This window comes from Cynoglossus semilaevis, chromosome 14, assembly GCF_000523025.1.
Source record: "Cynoglossus semilaevis isolate Cse_v1.0 chromosome 14, Cse_v1.0, whole genome shotgun sequence".
NCBI lineage: Eukaryota > Metazoa > Chordata > Actinopteri > Pleuronectiformes > Cynoglossidae > Cynoglossus > Cynoglossus semilaevis.
In genome coordinates this window covers 4,907,188-4,928,646 of record NC_024320.1, presented here as the reverse complement: position 1 = coordinate 4,928,646, position 21,459 = coordinate 4,907,188, and the positions used below count along the sequence as shown (strand labels likewise).

General features: G+C 37.8%; 1 protein-coding gene across 9 annotated transcripts in view; it reads right to left on the bottom strand.

Annotated features, from left to right (window-relative positions):
* Positions 1-21,459, bottom strand: part of LOC103389260 (diacylglycerol kinase zeta-like) — a 70,074-nt gene that overhangs the window by 5,808 nt on the left and 42,807 nt on the right. For all 9 annotated transcript variants that reach the window (XM_025062206.1, XM_025062205.1, XM_025062207.1 and 6 more), the window contains 10 exons: positions 20,622-20,662; positions 20,054-20,205; positions 17,373-17,441; positions 8,654-8,746; positions 7,813-7,866; positions 6,537-6,583; positions 2,251-2,291; positions 2,043-2,163; positions 1,929-1,965; positions 1,242-1,341 (listed from right to left, as the gene is read on the bottom strand). In XM_025062206.1, coding sequence (XP_024917974.1) covers positions 1,242-1,341; positions 1,929-1,965; positions 2,043-2,163; positions 2,251-2,291; positions 6,537-6,583; positions 7,813-7,866; positions 8,654-8,746; positions 17,373-17,441; positions 20,054-20,205; positions 20,622-20,662 — 755 coding nt within the window. The remainder of the gene's footprint in view (positions 1-1,241; positions 1,342-1,928; positions 1,966-2,042; positions 2,164-2,250; positions 2,292-6,536; positions 6,584-7,812; positions 7,867-8,653; positions 8,747-17,372; positions 17,442-20,053; positions 20,206-20,621; positions 20,663-21,459) is intronic.

The window sequence follows — 21,459 nt, the reverse complement described above, 5'->3', positions numbered from 1 at the left end:
TCCAGGGTTTGTCCACTTCCATGTTTTATATCTTTATTCCATGTTCCATGTTTGTAGACAATTTTCACATTTCTTTTTCTAAGAATGTAAAGCTGACCTTCTGCTATGTATCAGTTTTGGTGATTTGCAACTAACTCTGATTTTCTTTTTCTTTTTTGTTTTATAAACTTGTCATCTCTAGGAAGGTTGCAGTGTTAATCTAGTGACTTGGCTTTACTGGCATCAGGGAAACTGGAATATTCCATTTGCTTGAACTTGGACTTGAATTTTATTTGTAACTTCTCCTGCTCTAAACCTATTTAGTCTTGAAGAAATAAAATATGTACTGTGTAGGAATACTACGTATAACAGCATTCTGCTATCCTGACCTTTTGGTTTTATTTGCAAATACATATCTTAAAACTACTTAATACTCTTTATGAAAAATAAAAACCTTCAAATCATCTGGTAACTGAACTCATAGAAAAGCAAGTATAAACAAACTTTAACTATTCATCTATTAGTCAAGTAAGTATTAGTAGTATTTAGTTTAGTAGGATTTAACCAGTTAGTTGTCTGCAGTGTGTGTGTGTGTGCGATTTGTTGCTGCATCTGTGCTATCATGAGATATTCCTACAGACAGAGAGACTGTTGAGCTTTTTCTCCACTAAACATTTGTAACCATTAATCCCCTGTATTTCTAAGACTATGAGCCGTGCTCTGTGTTAAATCTGTCTTCAGCAGTTTCCTCTGCACTGTCTGCCTTCCTCGTCTCTGTATGTAGGTCACTGCAGCGTCCAGACACCCTGGAGCCTTTCTACCAGCCTCAGAGCTCCATGGAAAAACCAAGACACAATGAAATGGAGGAGGACGTGGACCAGAGGCTTGATCTTTAGCTCATGATGAATGGGGTCATCGTTTACTAAACTAATGTCGTCATGTCTAAACTTTGGTTTTAGAAATTTTCTTTAAATATTTTGGGGATATTATAAGATTAGTGAACTTTCAGCTTATTTGAAACCATGCTAAATTTAAATGCACTTGTTATATTATAGGTTATTCCAGGTCTATAATTTTAAGCTTTTTTTGTCTAACGTTCTTAGTTCACTTTTGGATCCTCTGAACACAGACTGACTGACCACTGTGTTGTCTAACCTGTTAGCTAACCTTTAGTTACATTTGCCATATTGACGTCTGTAGTTCCACCTAACACCTAGAGCTTTGTCTATTATTTATAAACGGCGTTGGTGAACAGAACTTACCTGAAGGTCTGTTTTCATCAGTGAAGCTCCGGCTTCAACCAGATAATGACAGATGGTTCTGTGGCACAGAGACGCAGCTCGATGAAGGACTGTCTCACCGCTGTTTTACCAAAGAGAATAGACAAAGACAGAATCCAGGTCAAAAGGTCAGATCAGGCCACAAATATAAAGTAAAGGAAAAATAGTTTCACAGTGAAATTCCAATGGTTTTAAAGTGTGAATTTATGAGGCAAAAGCCAGAGACAGGAAGTTACAGGCTGACTGAAAACACATTTGCCTGCAGGGAAACTAAGATTTAGCTTCTAAAACACTGAAGCTAAATTAATTCGATGTTGATATAAGTCTTTAGTATCCTGAGACAGTTCACCTTTATCCAGCAAGTGAAAGTGAATTATGAGATTATTTGTCCTTTGCTAACCATTCATGGAGCACGTGGCAAATAGGCCTAAAAGAAACCATAAAATACTGCCATAAAAAAAACTACAAAACTAAAGCCATACAGAAAATAAGGCAACAAAAAAACCCTAAAACTTTAGCCACAAATACCAAGCCAAACAGTAGCTGTAACGATCAGTTGTGGATAAAACACTGACTGATTGTAAACAGCCAGAATTAGGCGAACATGCAATGCTAGAGAAAACTGTGAGCTAGCCTAAATGAAAAGCCTGAACAAAAAACTGTACTTACTAAAGCTTCTCTGTGACGTCAAGCAGGTCATTCGGAGCTAAAAGAAAAAACAGAAATACAATCATAAAACATTCTCTCGGTTAGCAGGAGAATTTTCCATGATTATTCAGTTACCGTTGTCCAGAATGTAGCGAACCATCTCTTTACTTCCTGTGCTGACAGCATGGTGCAGCAGGCTGCAGTCTGACTGGTCAAGAACTGTGAGATCTGCCCCCTTCTGGTGCAGTTCCTGGAGCTGTGAGTCAAGTAGAGAAGACAGGTATGTTTCAACGATGGAGCAGAGAGCACGTTCTCAGTGAAGTAATACTATGACGTTACTCACCTTTTTAAAATCCTGGTTCTTCACACAGTCAATCAACAGTTCTGGAAGGAGTGGGAGAGAAAAGAAAAGGAAGAATTAGAAATGATTGGTCGAGACTTTTAAACACTGTTGGAATAAAACATTAGGAAAAATGAGCCGTTTTACTTCTGAGGGACACAAGTGGCTTTAAAAAAAAAAAAAGCTTTCAGCACCAAATTACATACTAACATTTTAACTTCATGATTGAGACTGTTTCCATTTCCACGTGACATCACACCAGAGAGTTTCTCTGGACAATGGTTTCATTTTCTGTCTCGCTTGTTACATCAAAAAAGCTGAAGTCTGTGTGAGTCTTCAGCTTATCTTCTCATGCATGTAAGTCCATTGAGTCGTTTTAAAGCTTGAACAGGTTTGTGGAACTTAATTAATTAACTTTAAGTGGAGTGGTGCTTTGGCCCAGAGTCAATGTCTCTGTCATTGGTGTGGAACCCCAGGGTTCACCTCCTGGGCAAGATCTAATCCTGGTTAAAGTGGTTGTGATTTTTTTAAATGGACCTTTTAAACATTATTTTCTGAAGTCATGCCTTTTTTAACCAAAGCTCATGAGGAAATCTGTGGTTTTGACCATTAGCATCACTGTAGGGTTGTGAGGCAATACTGCCTCACTGGGCAGGTTTGTGTCACTGAAGAATATATTAAAAAATTCTGTGTGATATGTATTCAGTACACTTAAATATTTACTACTGAACCTTCCACTTGCTATATGATATTCTTTGCATGAAATGTGATGTTGGTGTGTTTGCTACATTTTCTGTTGCACCAAGATCCATTAAGGAAATCTGTGTTTTTAGCTGGTGCAAAGAAGAAGGTTTGAGTAAAGGACTTCATGCACCAAAATTATGGATTAAATATTTCAATATTCTAACTGAGTAAACCAACTTTTCCTCATTTCTCACAGGCTTATATGTCCTAATGGACGTCTCCTTTGTTAAAGATAAATGAATATATTATATAATATTTAAAATTTCACTAAAGCACTGGATAAAACTTTTTTAATAAAGATAAAACTTACTGTCAAAAAATCTCTTTAGATTCAAAGTCATGCTTTAGTTGGATTTGTCAAACTCTGTCTAGCACCAAAGCTCACTGAGAAAAGCAGTGTTTTAGGCTGAAGGAAACACAGAAAATGCTGCTCCACTCCCACATCTGTAACTCTGTAACTCTTGTTGCATCAAAATGAATGACACAAACTACAGACGGTTCTTTTTTACGGGACATTAAGGATAAGAAGCACAAACTACAGACGGTTCTTTTTTACGCAGCCGGGACATTAAGGATAAGAAAGCCACAGGACAGTGTGTAGTACTGTATGTGTTGTGTAGTACGTAGTGTATGGTGACGTCAGTGGTGAATGGTGGAATCACAGGACAGTGTGTTTGGCTACAGACAGACTGGAGAACGAGATGAATGTTTATTAGACTGACCTCAATACTCACTCTCTCACTGCTTCTTCTTCAAATACACCAGTTCTAATCCAGTTATACTGGGCTTAGCATGTGTGTGTGTGTGTGTGAGCAAGAGAGAGAGAGAGAGAGAGAGGAGGGGAGGGGGTTGAGAGACAAGACTTTCTCAGCTTTGGTGGCTGACAAACCAAAAACAACAAACACACACACATGCACAGAAGCACAAATATAAGCCAACGCACAATTTGGATGGAGGGATTAAATGCTTTTAGTTCAGGGAAGAGAAGAGGTATGGAGAAACGAAAAAAATAGGGGAGAGTAAGGAAGAGGAGAGGAGAGAAGAGAGGAAAGGAGGGGAAGAAGAGGTGAGGAGAGGAGACGAAAAGGTCGGAGAAGATCGGAGACGAGACGCAGAGAGGGGAATCGAGGGGGGATCAAAGAGGAGGGAAGAGAAGAAGAAAAAATAAACAGAATATAAATGAAGAATGGAAAAGAAATTAGTAGGAATTAGAAAAAAAAATACTTGTCAAAAAAAGCAAAAGCAAATCAAAGAGTGGAGACAGAATAGATGAAGAAATGGGACAAATAAATAAAAATTAACAATATAACTGGATGAAAACAATTTTGTACCAAAGTGAAATATGAAAAGGAAAGGAACAAAGGGGGATAACATTAAAACAAAATTATATATATATAAAAAAGGCCATGCAACGGATTAATGGTTGCAAAGGATAGAAAATAAGGGATTTTTTTAAGTAAAAGAAAAGGGGGGAGGAAAGGAGTAATTACGGGGAAGTAAATCAGCAAAAGCAAAGAAGGAAGAAAATTAGAACACACACAGAGAGGAAAAAACAAAAAGGTGAAAAGAAAAGGTAAGGCAAGGAAAGGAAAGGATGAATGAGGGAAAACATTTTTGGATCAGAGCAGAGGAGGGAAGGAGGAGGAGGAGCTCAGTTAAACCACTGGGGTGATGGATAAACCTGCTCCTCTCTCTCCTGCGTCTCTGAGACTTAAACGTCTGATGACACACGCATGCACGCTCCTGTCACCTGCTCCATTGAACTCTTCATTTTGATGCAGTCAACCTGTGTGACCCTTATGGGAGATGTGTGTGTGTGTGTGTGTGTGTGTGGTTGCGGCCGTGGTTGTTTCTATATGCTGTATAAATGTGAGAGGCTGAGGAGGAGAAAGCAGAATTCTGAGACTAACTCTGCTCTTTTTTCTTTTCTAAACAAATTATGCAAATAGTTGTCCTTCATGCAGTGTGTGGTTCAGCTGAGGCTAATACCACTTCTGCAGTCATAATGGGTTTGCTTTTCTCTGCCAATGTCAGCATCATCTGCACACATAAATGTACAAACACGCACACACAGAGAACGAAGCAGTGTCACAGTCACATACTATACTGGCAACAGGAACAAAATACTGCAGTAATCTAACTTTCCCAATAATTTTCTAAGATCTTGAGAAGCCGGTTGAGCTGACGTCGTCTCGTTATTCTAATTTGTGTCAGTGTGTCAGCTCTGTTAGCTTCTGCCAAAACACTCCAGTTTGTAGAACCTGGGTCGCTTAATATGAACAATTATGACGCCAATAAGACAAAATAACATACTTAAATACACAGATGCAGTCAGCAGTTAAAGTATAACTGCAGTGGCTCAGTGGAGTAACATACCACAAAACTACAATTAGAAGATATCCAAAAGTGAAATGAAAGTCTACAAAAAACAGAGTAAAGCTAATCAAAACATTAGAAAAGTAAATTCCAATACATCCATTTTCATCTGCTTTCAACCGTTACCAGGTCGCGGGGGCAGCAGTCTCCACGACCGCCACCCAAATCACATTGCACCGTACCAGCCCCCCCTGAACCTTCCTGTGGGTGGTGAGTCCACTGGAAGGTACCAACCGCCCTAACCTGGATTAGATCTTTCCCAGGAGGTGAACCCTGGGGTTCCACACCAATGACAGAGACATTGGCTCTGGGCCAAAGCACTAGAGCTCCAATACAGTTTTAATATAAAAAACAAAACAAAAAAAGTTAATCCAGAAATAGATTAAAAATAAATAAAAAATCTCCTAAAATAATCATTAATGAAATAACTAACAAAAGAAGACAAACCAAGACAAGAAATAAAAATCTAAATGCTAGCCAAAAGTACAATAATGAAGTAGCTTTAATTTATACTAGAGGTACAATATATATGAAGAAATGCAAGTAAGTAGAAAATAAGGCAACAAAGCTTAAAGTTACTAACTTTGACATTACTTACTGATAGATAGTCAGCCATAGACAAATACTATAAAGTAATAAAAAAATATTGTAAAAGTTTGCCAAAGCCCCGTTCGTCAGAAATGAGTTAAAATGAATTTAAAAACACACCTGAGACATTCTTTATGTTAAATCATTTCTACCCTGTACCTCCCCTCGGTTCACAACAGCTACACCTGTATGAAGAACAAATTCTCAGGCTGGTTCTCAGGTGACAACACATCAAAACCAAACGCCATTCTACCCCTGTCTGCTTCCCAAAATGCACCTGGCTCTTTCCATGTTTCCCTAGGGGGGACACAGCAGTACGGTGTCAGGTGCTTCTGAGTTCCACTGAGACACTAACAAAGCAAATCAAACACTAACCAAAGCGACAGGAAGTGACACGACTGAAGGAGCACGACGTAAAACGCAGACATTAAAGGTTCTGCTGAGAACGGAAACACGCCGAAAACTCACAGCAGGCAAAATGGTGACTGTCCTGAGACACAGAAGTGCCTGCAATGCTTCAAGGTGGAATATCTAAGGTTTACAGCAATGAGGGTGCGTTAATGTGTGTGTGTGTGTGGTACCTTTTTCTCTCTCTCGCTCCGTTTCACTCCTCTGGTTTTCCTCTTGTCTGCAGAGACAGAGAAGAAGAGACTTAGCAGAGATGTTTATTCACTTGTTTCTGATCTCTCTACACATCTGTTACACAAGCTGCTACACAGGCTCTCATCTACTGCATCTTCTCACCACTGACTGTTCACTGTAGTGTTGAACACACTTCAGCCAAAACTTTATACAATAAAAGAGAAAAACAAATGTAAAACGGTGCCTTCAAATACTCCAAATATATTTTCTCTGATAAAGGAAACTCCACGAGGATCCTTCCTTATAAAGAAAGATCTGCTCATAGAACAACGTCTAACTCTGTCAACCTGTTCTACTTATGACTGTTCTTCCCAAGTCTTCATTAAATAATGTATATTAAAAATAATGTAAGTAAGAATTTGTCGACAGAAAAACATCTCGTCCGTTGAGGAATGTTCTTTAATAACCTTCTGCTCATAGAAAAATGTTCCTTTTTTTTAGCACATTTTAACCATGTCCTTCAGCTGTTTCACTTCTGTTTGGAGCAGCAGCCAAGTTCTCATAGAGACACCAGATTCTGATCAAATTCTCTTGGACTGAAGAGGAGTCAAAACTTGGCTTCATCAACCTAAGTGTGCCAGATGCTGAACCAGGTCCCTGCTGGACTCCTTCGCTCTCCTCGAGAACAAATTCGGGAAAAAACTTTCCATTCAGTTTTGACTCTGCCTTAGGACTGTGATGTCTGTTCTATCCTCAGATCTCCTTATCATGGATCATACTGATGTACAAAGAAAAAAACATTTATAGCTTAAAAGGCTAAGATAAACCAACCACATCCCACTAAATTAAACCAAAAATGATTTTACAGAGTAAGAATGTAGTGTTAAGTTATGGTGTATGCCATACACATAGTTCATGGTAAGAACTTTGTTGTACCATGGTATACACACACGAAGTATCTGTCAAGAGTACTTATTAAACAGGTCACAAAAGCTAAATGTTGTTTTTGGAATTTTTCAAAGTGGAAGTTTTTACCATGTTCAAATTCATCTAAAACAATAATGTACATATTAGAGCAACAAAACTACTGATTGGAGCAATTAAGATATGTTTGAGCACCCCCTAAAGGGGAGTTAAGGAGCTGAACTAGTCCTGAATTGTCAGTGTGAAACTGAATGTTACAATAACAGAAAACCATATAGATGAAGATACAAAGATTTTAGGAATTTCATATAATGTAAACGTCAAGTATGCATTTGACATTTAACATTTGACCTTTGGCTTGGCTTAAAATCAGCACTGGTGTTGGAGCGATGAATGCAGGCAGACCTGCACAAAAACAAAAACAAAAACAACAAGAAATAGTTAATGACAAAGTGGAAGAAGAAAACATGCACAGATACAGAAAATAGAACAAAGGAATCTGCTGTTTATAGAACACCTGAAAATAAGATGTGGAACCTGCCTGGTAAAATATTCAGACTCTTGCATGTGTGGTGTCTGAACTCAGAAGTGGCAGCGTTTGAAGACACTTGAAAACAACCTGTTCCGCATGATTTATTTACTGCTTCTGCTGAGATTGGACCTTACCAAAACACTAACAGGTGGCAGCGCTGAGGAAATGAGCTTAAACTAGGGCCACTGAGGTGGAGTACAGTGTACGACAGTATACAGAGTATACTACTTAGATATAGATTTATCATTTCATCAAATTCTGTACCAAACAGAGTCAGATGACTCAAATCAACCAATATTCTCTAGTAATATAAATTGTAATTAGATATCTTTGTTTGACTAAGAAAAATAGGAAGTTTTTTGCATTCCTTTAAATTATATACAATTGAAAACTAAAATTGAGTCGTAATAGCTACAAGTTGTCTAAATGTAGCTCCCCTTGATGCACCATTAAAGGTAAGCTAATTTAAAAATATAGCACAAAAAGCGAATTAACAGTGAAAACGTATTTGAGATTTAAATTAGACAAGTCTTTGATCTGAAGGAAATACATCTAAATACATCTAAGAATCAAATCAATAATCCTACAGTGAAATCAATTCTGGACTCGTGTTCAGTTATTTATGGATGCCCATGTCTGATCTAGTAAACACATACTGACCTGGTGAGTTTGCACACTGCTGGCGTCTCACTGAATGTCAAGGCCGTGACCGAGGAGCTGTCGCTGCTCGGGCGCTGTCTCTCAGAGGAGGAACTGCAGCAGAAACACAAAAGAGAACAAGTCAGTGAAGAAACACGCCGTGGACATCAGTGTTCACTGAAGCTTTCAGCTCTCCCACAGCTGCGGGAGAAGAAAGGAAGAAACTGTCCTGTCCAGGACCAGAAAGTGATTTGTTCGGTTTTAATGTGCTGCTTATTCTTAAACCCCAACAGAACGACATTTCATGTTCCAAACTCTGTAATAAGCCAAAGCTCAGCAAGATTAAAATGACAGCTTTTAAAGCCCTGATGAAATATATAGTATACTAGTATAGATTCCAAGTACTCCTCTCTCCCCATGTAGGAGAAAAGAGGTAAGAGACTTGTTTAGAGGACTTCTTGTTAGACATGTTTTAGCAGAAAGGAAGACTACATTTAGTTAAAAGATAAATAGATCTAGACAATAAGGTGGGAAACCTGAAATAAGTTATGCAAACTATCTAACTTAATATAAAGTTAAAAACAACAACAACAACAAAATCCTCACTATCATTTGTCTAATTTCACTGGACAACTCATTTGTAGAGTGAATCACGTTTTCAGAATCATGTTTTCAATTTGCAATTTTTCACTCTTTTTTAAGGTAGAATTTTAGTTAAACTTAATCCTAGACAAGAAATATCCATCTTTCAGCTGGTGTTTTCTTTGGTCTTGCTGGTTTGGAAAATTTGCAACTGTTGCAAATTGTCAATGCTAACCCGGTTCACTTTTGAGTTTTTGTTGTTTTTTGTTTCAATTTTACAAATGACATTGGCAAAAGTCTAATGATGTTTTAGACAATTCAATCAATTATCATTTTGTGTTATACTAGTATATGGTTATATTGTTTTGTGTATATATATATATATATATATATATATATATATATATATATATATATAAATATATGCATACATACAGTATATATAGCCAAAAAGTATAGCTAGCCTTATTTTCTATAGCTGCTGCTTCAGTGCTTCTATCAGTTGTAATGGTTAAGCCGATTATTTAGGTGCAGCGTATTTTTGACAAAATGGCTTCCCTTCATTTTGAACTATGGTAGACTTCTTTTAGAATTATTCAATCATTATTGGATATTTTTATAGCTTTTTGTAGACACGCTGTCAGCATTTGACTTTTGCAAAGTTTTTCATTTTCATATGGTTACCACTAGTCCTCGCTGACATTACAGCTGCTAAGGTTTCTGATTTGAACCATGAGCATGTTAAAGCTAAACTCAGTGGAAAAATGATTGTAAAACAAAAAAAAATGTTTGGAGTGTAGGCGTGTTTTCGTCAGAGAGAAAGAGGTAGAGAGGCAGGAAAGAGAGATAGAGGTAATTACAGTGGGAGGAATAACATTCACCCCTGGCCTTGTGTGGGCACTGCTGTACTGTAAAAGTGTATGTGTGTGTGTGTGTGTGTGTATGTGTGTGTACAGCGGATTAGCGTGACTCTGACATGTGTTTCATTCCTCACTCTCCATCCACTGAAACCATCTCTCCATCACTCTGCTGCTGCCTCTCGGCCTCATCTCTCCCCCTCGTCCTCCCACTCTGTGCACTCAGCATTGCAAATCACAGCCGCCAACACGCACACACACACACACACACACATACACACACACACACACATACACATATATGGCCAAGGGAAAGTCTTGTTTGGATCAAAAGGTTGTGTTGTTTTGCATACAGTTATTTATTCTCTTTTACTGCTTTAAGAAACATTAACACAGCCAGTCTGTTGCCAAATAATTAAAACAATTACTAATAATTACAAAAGTTTTGGAATTTTAAATTATTTTCAATAAGTGGAAAATCAATAATTTTATTATCATAATTTACGTGAGTGTTGGACTGATGTACAACAACAAAAATGGGTGACTAAACACTGAAGGACACTCCGCAAAACCCAAGAATATTTTTCGTGTTCTTGGTTAGGCATGAACAAAATTATACTCTGTCGTAGTCAGTACAATTTGTAGTCAAAGGTTGAACTCCTTGGAAGACGGCTTGCTAACATCCCATTTTGACAGACGTTTGACTGAGACTGTGGAGAAACTGCAACATTTTGGCCTCTCTCTGTTAACCACGCCCCCTTCAAAATCTGACCAATCACGCAATAATTGTCGTACACCGCCACGGAAAAAAGCTTTGCAGAGATAATCATGTCAACAACAAACTTCAAAAACTCCCAAAGCAAAGAGACAAATTTCTGCATTTAATACATTAAACCAGACATAGATAGTCATTCAATGTCAGGTTTATGTTGTTTTTCTTTTTTTTATAGATTTCAATTTACGACCAACAACAAGGACTTAACAATAAACACTGAGACTGACAGACGAAACAAAAAACTGACAGACAATAAAAGCAATAGTAACAACCGCTGAGTGACAAATGCTAAATAAAGACTAAGAAAAAGGCTAAGGCTGTGCTACCACAAGAACGAGTGAGAGATATAATCTATAATCCAGTTCAGTGTTGTGGCTGCAGAGGGCCACAGTAGGGCCACATATAGAGAAAAAATACAAAATATTCATGAACAATTTACCTCATTCCCAATTGTTTTTGAACTAACACGCACTGAAGGAGAATATATTCTGGGGAGGTCAAAAGAATATTGACCAGAGACTGGCCCAGGTCTCAGTGTCAGGTCAGATGTAAAAACAACAGAGGAAAAGAAGAGCCTTTGGTTCGTTATCATCAAGCCCTGTTCTCGAACCCTCAACCCTTGGTACTGTTTTGCCTCTGATGCACCTGTAGTGTGACAGGTGCCCAGGTTTGTGCAAAGTAGAGCATGACAGAAGGACAGAGACAGACAGGAGGGCTGCTCCACACTGTGCATCTTATTACTGCGACACATATTAAAGTCATGAGAAGGCAGCAGGACGACAGTGAGTGATGGGCAAAATATTGACAAACATAAAGACAAGGAATACAGAGCAGAGACGAAGGACAGTGGCAAATAAAAGTGACAGACTATGATTAAAGCTGAGGAACAAGAGGAAAAAACGACAAGAGAGAAAAGTGAGCAAAAATAGCAAATAATATCCAAGACAATGACACAAACGATGCAACAAAGACTGAGACAACAACGAGTGATTAGCAAAAGCAAAGAATAATAACTGTCAAACACCCAAGACAAAAAAAAAACTAAAATATTGAGAATAGAGAATAATAAAGACTGATGAACAAAGACCATTGGACAACTACAAAGTCTGACATACCATTACAAAAGACTGCAAGGATAGTCCAAAAAATTGACGACAAAAAAACTGACAAACTGAAAGACTGTTGGACATCATGGCATTGACCAAGTGACAACAACACACCATCAGTCCTTGACAAAGAGACGTTGGTAGGTGCGTGTACCAGTTCCACACAAACATAAAGACAATATTTTAGCTCAAACTGGGGCCGGAGTTCAAACCATATGTTCGTATAAATTATATCAGGACGAGCAGAGACTTTTACGGTCCTTTTCATAGACAAAAGGAGACACTTGGTCCCAACTGTAAGAGCATTGTGTTTTCCTGTCATGTAGTGACAACAACCCAGAATCTGGACTGACCACTCTGGGAGCCAACAGGACCTGACAGGTCTGGCCAAGTTCAGACAAACATTTTGACAGGTTCATCCAGCTGGAAATGGACGATAGTGAGGAGCTTCCTCCCCTGCACCCAAAGTCTCTTGTCTTTAAGCAACTTCCTGTGTATCATCCTGTGATTTGAAATCCACAATTTAGAAAAGTTGTTGGCACAAAAAATATAAATTAACAAAGTAGCAAAAGACGTGCAAGGTGAAGGAACAATGTATATCAGCTTTGGTTAACTCTGTGTTGAGGTTAACAGACAGCTACTTTTGCCAGAGTATGTTGTATTAATGAGTCGTTTGTTGGGGATGAGGATCATTATGCAACTGTGTTGGATACTTCATACTACAAAGTGGAGTATCTGCTGCATATACTAACCTTATTTGTTTCTCCTCTAGTTTTTTTTAATAATATTGTATTATAGTATTGATAAATTGTAACTTTGCTTAATACAGACAACATGTTAAAACTGCAGCAGACAGACCAGCCATAAGGGTCTAGATTGCCACTTAGCTTAACACATGCTGCAGCAGCTGCATCTCTGTTCAGACATGTAGCACCGAAAACCTGCTGTGGGCTGCCGAAGGCAGCACCGGTGTCTCTGTTGACTTCAGCAGGTATGTGATCGTTGAGCAGGGCTTATTGGATGGGTCCCGACCAATCAGATTCACAAAGCCTTCCTGTAATTTTGACTAGTATGATAGTCTGATCCAGAGTATATGATTGGACCATCCCTGCATCATACCACCGTTCTACTAAAAACCTCTGCACGATCCTTTCATCATATGAAATAAGTCAAAATGGGTCCATTAGGACAAAATTGCTGTACACCAGTTCTATTAAACAAAGTCATTTAACTCTCACCCTTGTCCTGATTCTGAAAGCTAATGGGTTGACACATTAGCATCAGCCATTTTCTCTGCAATTTATATCAATAACTACCAGTTTTTTTTGTTTGTTTTTTTAAACCTGAGGAGAGTGGTCCCTTTAATGAACCCCCAACAGCAGTGAATTTAAAGGACTGTGTGTGGTTTAGAGCTAATCTCACAGCTGTGAACAACAACTACTGCTGGACAATTTGTTGTAAAGCTTTAGACATTTACTGACCCTTTTGGTCATAATACAACAATCAGAATTTTTTTTCTTTAAATTTGGGCAGGTTTTGATAATTTTTATGCACATTTATTTGCTATGGAAACCAATAAAAAGATAAAAAGAAATTTCACAGGGGAAAAAAATGGAGAAAGGTCACAAGCCCCAGGACATACAGTATAACCTTAAAAAAGGGAATTTCAATTCATCAAACTGTTTCTCCATCAATTACAGTTTTGGTTTTTCCACTTTATGTATTATTTTGATGTCCATTATCCTATGAGGTAGGACAGCATTAAAACAATATGACTATTTAAGCTACATTATTACATACCATCGGTGCTTCTGAAAATGTCCAACAAACCCGTCCTGACAAACATTCAACAATCAGAGCACCTAATAAAGTGCCCACTTCATTAAGAGAACGGAGCACTTCACTATCTACTTTATTAGACTGAGAACAAAAGGGTACTCCAAAACTGTGAAGAGTATGGTAAAAAAAAAAAGCAAAAAAAAAAAAACAAAACGCACCGAGTCTTTGTTTATCAGGCTAAAACCAAACATTGTTTTTGATTCACGTAGGTACTGAAAAACTCTCCTTATTCATTAGTTAGCAGTCTAACTTTAAGTTATCTTTCAGAAAACAGGGTGAGGTTATCTTAAATGTCAACTAACATTTGACATTAAAGGGTATTTTTGTTTCATGAATTTGTATTCAATCAAGGATAGTATGATTAAGAGCTGAAAGATTTTTTAAATAGTTCAGTAATGTTTCCAAAAGAGGGAATAAATAGCACAAAGAGAGAACATTGACATCGGCCAAGATGTTATATTATTATCATTATCAAAAATTCAGCAGCTAAATGTAGTTTTTTTTTAAACAAAACAGTTAAACGTCAACAGAAAAAGATCAACAAACAGGCCAAACACATGTAATATATTATATTAAATGTAGAGAAGAATTTCCAAAAAACAAATGTGGAAGAAGTGAAATAGGCCAAAACAGTTCAATTGAGCTTAATGTTAGAGGGAAAAAAAATCAGCTTCCTTTTTTTGTGCATTAATACTTTGAGTATTCCAATTATTACATGTGCTTCGATGTATGGTGATTACAGACTTAAATTAACAAAACCAAACAGTGCTGGATGTGTGGCAGATTCTTTAAGAATGATGAAGGGAAGAAGGGAAGATTAAAAACCACCACAGTTTTTTACTCATTGTTTCCTTTGTGTGTAATGCTTTCTTCTCTCTCTCCGTGCAGCTCCTCCCACACGCGTACAAAAGTGGGAACATTCACAGCATTGTTGTTCAGATGCCCTGTTATAAAGCGATTTTTTTTTTAACAGCATGAAATCTGTTAGAGAGGAGGCTCAGACGGTTCACAGAATACTCCCCTGTTGCTTATTAAGAGGGCATAACAAATTACTTTATTTGATGCTTACTCTGTTGGCAACCAACGTGCAGACAGATTGAACAAATCAGTTGTCCTTAAAGGACATCGACAGAAGACCGTAATACTGTATGGAGTAGATTACAACCACGGGACAGCACTTTTCCTTAAACAAAGCTATTTGTAAGAAACCTTAAAGAAAAAGACCTCCTTAAGGAAACGTACTTAAAGATCTTGTGTATCAAGCAGTGCAACTAATCAAAAATATACTACTGCTGTTCAGGCATTTGTTGTTCTATCCGATGGAGCCATCGCTAATTCTTTTACCAACCTGTTGACAGGAGCTCTAAGGCCAGGCTGTTCTATCAGTGCTCTCTATAGGATCAATCAACAAGTACTAGTAGACTGGTAATCCAGTAGTTATTACATTTTTGAATGTAGAAGTGGAAGTGGATTGACTAGTACTTTTTGGAAGCAGGGTTGGTGCTGAAAGTTGAACTGTAGGTCAACGTTTGGCTCATTGGTAGGCCAGTTGTCAGTCAGGATGCACCTGGAAAATGTTCATTTAACTGTCTACTGCAGTGTTGCTTGCTTGTATTTAATGCATCTGTGGCTGCACAAAAGGCAGATTCTTTCTACTAAATCATTGCTGAGAAAAAGACAAAATCAAGAGGCTAATTTGGAACCTGATGTTTGGAAAAGGAAACTGTTGTTAAGTGTCAGCAGGGGGCAGGAGTGAACTGATCTGTGTGTTTTAATACTTGTTGAACAACAGTGGTTCATGCTACAGTCTTCAGTCTATTGTTGTCCAAAAACCATTAAAAAGACATTAGCAAGCTGACTTAATTCCACACCGCCGTGCTGAGACTCATTCTCACTAATGCACCACACATGGATTAATCTGCCTGTAGATATAATCCAACACAACACAAGGTTCCCTCCTGTTTCAGCTGCAACATTTGATAGGAACAGAAAAAAAAGCTGTTGTATATTAAAGCAGTATATTAACAAGGCCTGTTTTAGGCTTGTGTTTGTTTTGTAACACAGTAAGGTCAATACAGGCTTTTGTTGTGGTTAAGATCAATAAGAAAAATTTAGACGAACTGCTTCACCTGTATGTGAGAAGAGGGAGAGGAAAAGAGAGGAGGAAAGAGGGAGAGAGAGGCGTCAAAGAGCATCAGTAAAAAGATGATGTAACAGGTTTCTGTAGGTTAGGATTTAATCTGTGTGTGTGTGTGTGTGTGTTTGTGTAAGAGAGAGAGAGAGAGCGAAAGAGAGTGAGAGAGAGAAATAGCAAATATGGCTTTAATGTGATGACAGAAATGTGTTTTTAGACACAGACACCAAACAGAAAGATAAATGATGTTACTTGCATTTATGCACCAATGTCTGCAAAAGTCATGGAGCAAGGAAAAACCAAGCCTTAGCCGAAGTAAATAGGTCTATTTGGGTTTTTAAAAACATCCTAGAAATTAGGTTCAAGACAAAGAGCCGGGGAAAACAAAAATGAAGCTGAGGACAATAAGACTAGGAAGTTAGTCAAGACAAGTTAGTCAAAAGGTAGGTAGAAACAAGTCTAAGAAGAGTAGGAAGTATGACATAAATAACTAATAAATGACCTAGACCAGGGAACACAAGAGTAGAACAGAACACAACAGGCACCTGAGCCAGGTGTACAGGCAAAAAGAACAAAAACAAGAAAAGTAAAAAGTATCTTTTACTTTTCTCTTCAAAGAATCTAGAAAGTAAAAAAGTTATAAGGAAAGATTTTTTTTAGAGAAAGCTGTATTTTCAGTGATCATCTTGTCTATAGTTGTCCCAGGGCTGGGACACACTTCACTGATAATTCTTTTTTTCTCTCGAGTTAACAGTTTTGTAACAAACTATAAAATGTGAATAAAGTTCTGCTCGGTTTTGAAGAAAAAGCTGTTAATGTGTTGGAGTGCGGGCTGTTGAACAATAAAACTGTAAAAGGACGGCACAGCAGAAAAAGATAGGACTTTTACACTTTATAGTTACGCTTACATAAGAGAGACAAGGTAGCCTAAAGAGTTTAGTTTGGATTTTGTAAGGTCTAAATACTAAATCTTTTCTGTTTGTTTTTAATTTGTTGATATTACAGAATAACTTCTCCGTTAGCTGTGAACTGGCCGTGAGAGCTTCGAGGATTTCCTGAAATAATACAGCTGTGCTGCAGCTCATTCCAAGCACTGAACATGAATGTCCCAACAACAGTAACTCTAAAAGTCTGTATTTTGAGCTAAAGTCAGAGAATTCCATGTTGTTCTGACTTTTCTCATCACTCTGATAATGGAAAATGGAATCTTAAATAATGTGCTTCCAGAAAACAATTTGGGCAAACAACGAAACAGAAGTGGGTTAACCTGGGGGTACGGGGGAGCAAAGAGCAGCTGCATCAAATCTCTTTGTTGAGGAGTTGCCCACGGGGCCAATACAGGGTTTGAAGTGTTCTTACAGACAAACACAGGCTCATGCACACAGAAATACTGCTAAGTACACAGACTGGGTCAGTGGCTTCATGTGTTGTATCTGTGATTTTGTACCTGTGATCAGAAGATGAAGATGCAACAGGATAAACAAAGATGTCCGCCGACTGATCAGAAGAGTCTTTCCTGAAAATAAATACAAGTAAGCATTATAATACTGCATAGGAAACACTATGAGGGTGATAAAAAACACTTTTATAGGGATAAAAAAGCTGAAGTCAGATTAAAACAGATTAACAAAAAACTCAATAGACAGACAATTAGATAAATGACACTAAAAATCACAAAATGATCATTTTTGTATTAAATTCAAGAATGGCTCGATCAGTTGGTGATGGGAGGAAGTGCAACACAGTTCACTAGTCCAACACAGTGTTAGATACTGTATATGTCAAGACAAACATCATCTACATTCACTCTCATATCTATGGTCCATTAAGTTAATCCTGACTGTTTAAGGTGACCAAGAAGACCCCAGAGAGAAACCCATGTACCCATAAGGAGAAACCAAAGAACAAATCAGTCAACTGTTCGTTTTCCTGCTTCACGGCAAAAGTAATAACCGTCCTTCAAATGTGTGGCCCAACTTTACAGATAATAATTCAACTGTCGTTGCCTGTAAAAGGTTCAAGGAAGTTCCTCCATCTTCTCCTTCTCCTGCCTGGCAACAATCCACTATCTTTACACATCTTCACCCCCAAACTGTACCTCTGATCTTTTCACTAACCCTGTCCATTCTAGTCACGTCAAATAACAACCAGCATCATGTGACACTCCACATCCAGCTCTACCTCCAATCAAAGCCACAAATAATGAGGTGACAAAACAAGATTATGTTTTTAACAGCACTCGGTTTTGTCTGTCTCCTATATTTCCTATAAATAGTCTATGTCAGTTTTATATATAAGGAGAGGGAAGGAGAGAATAAGAGAGGGAGAGAGAGAGCTATATATATGTATATAAATATATACTGTATATATGTGTGTGTGTGTATATGTACAGTATGTGCATACATTGTATATTCATCATTCCACTATTCTACTCACTATTCTAAAGCTGTCACACGTATTTCCCTCGACTCTTGCTTGATAACTAGTATGTGCACATCAGCCTGCAGTTTCTACAGCACACCACACGACTGTTGGACAGTGTCACTGTCAAATTCTCTCCACTAATAACTCCCTCAGGATGATCCATCACTGCTGCCGCTGCCGCTGCTGCTGTTCCCCCTCCTGCGGTGTGTCAATCTAACAACACTCAGGACTGGACACAGGAACCACCTGGAGGAACCAAGCTGTGAATTACAATGCACGCAAACAAGTCTCAGCCCCTGGTTTTAATTCATATTTTACACCAGTGATTCCAGGAAAATCAGCTTCATGCCTGAACGTATGCATGGCTCACCACCAGGATCTTATTTATGTCAGAGTTAATTACTGAACCCCAGTCCTGAATACAAGGAGAGGAGTTACATCAGGAAGAGCATTAGAGTGAACAAAATTAACAAGAACATATAAAGTGAGGAAACTTTATATGAAACTTAATTTCAAAATCACAACTGTCCAAACTTTATTCAGCGAGGGCATATTTAATTGTGTAAAAATACCAAACTGGTTTAAGCTTAAACCATTTTCTGCTATTTTTAAATTTTCTTTTGTGTTAACAGCCAAGAAAATCAAGAACAAGCTACCGTGAGAATGTAAAGGAACAGAAAAATAGTTAGTTTTAAAAAAGCTTAAATGTCATCTTTACTTAATTAGATAAGATTTTTGAAAGTATACCTGAAGGTTAGACTAAATAAATGTAAAAACAAATGTGAAGGAAATCTTTCATGTCTGTGCAGAAATAGCTCCAAGTAAGACAATAATAAAGCAGCTAATATAAAGGCTCAAATCTTGGCATTTCTTCTAGGAGTTTCTTTACAGGTATTCTATGCTTTTGCTGGACTTACCCGTAGTTCATTTTTTAGTTGATCGACTTCTGTTGATTCGAAGTTTCTATAATTTCACTCTAGTTTAATTGTACCCATGATATTCTAATTGAACCGTTAGGTGTATCTTTGTCAGAGACGCTTTTCCTTATTTTGCTCTATTGTATGAATCTACCCATCCACTGGCTAACGAAGACATACTGTACTATAAATCCTATAGTACATCATCCATCATGATCATCGTAAGCTGCAGAAGACATCTTTGAATCAGTTTTCGCAAAATGTAACACGGTCAGTTAAAGCTAACATTACACATTAGTAGTACATTTAAGTGTTTTGTCTTTGTTAAACAAAACGAGTCTGTTGGGATAAAAAAAAAAAATTGAACTATGGCTGGGAGTAATTTGATTTTTTATCAAAGCGACATTAAGAACTTTGACAGGCCTTCTTACACACTGAGCAGTGTTGGCACATTTTTGGAGATGGTCTGTGGACACACCAGTGTAAGCCGTGGTTTCAGAATGCTGCCAGAAGACTTTAATTCTTCTGTGATGTGTCCTCATTTTCTCAAAATGTCATGCCCACAGCTTTGCGGCCATTTGTTTTCTTTTTTTTGGACCTTTTCCCAACATATTTAGACCTGTATAATTTCCATTGTTATGATGTTTTTGTTTAACTAGAATTCCTGCAGTTATCCATTAAAACAGAACAGCAGCCATTCCCTCAGGGGGGTTATATTGTAATTGCAAGCTCTGAAGGAGTGACTGGGTCTGGAAGATGGATTGTTTTTTGAACAGCTGTGACTGACCTGTTGTCTTTTTGACTGGACTCAGCATCAGTGTGTGTCACTTCAGCAGCACTGGTAGTGGGAGAGGTGCTGACTGTCATGGTAACCACCAGTTCTGGGTCCAGGATGAAAAGTTCTTCCTGGGAGATTTCTGAGACGTAATTTAGATGTTCCTGCAGATAGGAAAAATACATCATTTATAATACATTGTTTATATTTTTGTTTGGACACAAAGCTCAGCAATAACTAACAGTAGGACCAAATATAGACTATAGAAAAACATAAGGTAAGGAAAAACATTAGCAAAAATAGCTTTAGTACAAATGCTAAAACATAGCAATCATGCAGGTAACAACATTAGCAGACAACGAGGTACTATAGGAAGTGCATTTTATCAGTATTATTTGTTTGTGCATTACTAAAAAAGGATATGACAAATCAGTATTGAAGCCTTTACACTGTAGGGGTTTGTAAGAAGATATTTTTGTTCTCAAAAAAACAGTCCAAGTTTCAGGCTTAAATGCCAGAAACTGGACACATGTTTTCGGCCAAAAACATGAATACATTTGAAAACTGCAGGTGAACAAACCTGTGCTCTGTCGATCCTGTAGAACCGATCTGCCGTTGTGGCTGAGGAAACACAGAGAAACATCAGTCTAACAAACCAGCGCTCAGAGGAAAAACAAGAACTCTTCTTTTTCCCAGTCTGACTGCGAGGGCCAGTGATCTAGGCTCTAATGAGGGATGTCCAGCTGAGAAGGTCTGGTTCTGCTGCTTCTGTAAAGTCCCAGTGGGACAGCTGGTTCTGCAGAGCTACATTTCTAACAAAAGTTGTAGTAACGTTTACTCTCAAAGTTTGATGTGCAATTTTTAGAGCCCAGTTTTAAGTCACATCACTTGCTCCTCTGCACCAAAATAAAAACTGCTGAGTTTACGAAAACACAAAAATGAACTTCACTAAAAATAGCCCAGATGTAGTACAAATGTAGGACACCTTAATAACAACCTTAATATTCTGACACTGAACCATACCATAAGTATCCCATCCCCAACCTACAGTAACACTAACCTACACTAACTCTGCTGCTACTACCTTACTGACAGTAGATACCAATACTATATCTAGTCCTAATTGGTAAAATACTCAAAGTTCAAAACGAAATGAAAAGTCATATGAAACAACTTGCCTTCAATGTCTAAAATGGCTAGATGAAAATTAAACATTTCGTGAGAATCTGTTGAATAGTATGTTATTATCTTTATTTCTGGTTAAACATGTACTTATGTTTTTATCCCTTTTAACAGAATTAAACTAAAGCTTCACTTGTTTCTCATTTTATCTTCAAATGTTTCTTTAGACGGTCACAGCAGGACAAGACGTCTGAACTAGAAGAACACAGTCTGTGTAATCTGGTTTACTTTTTTAT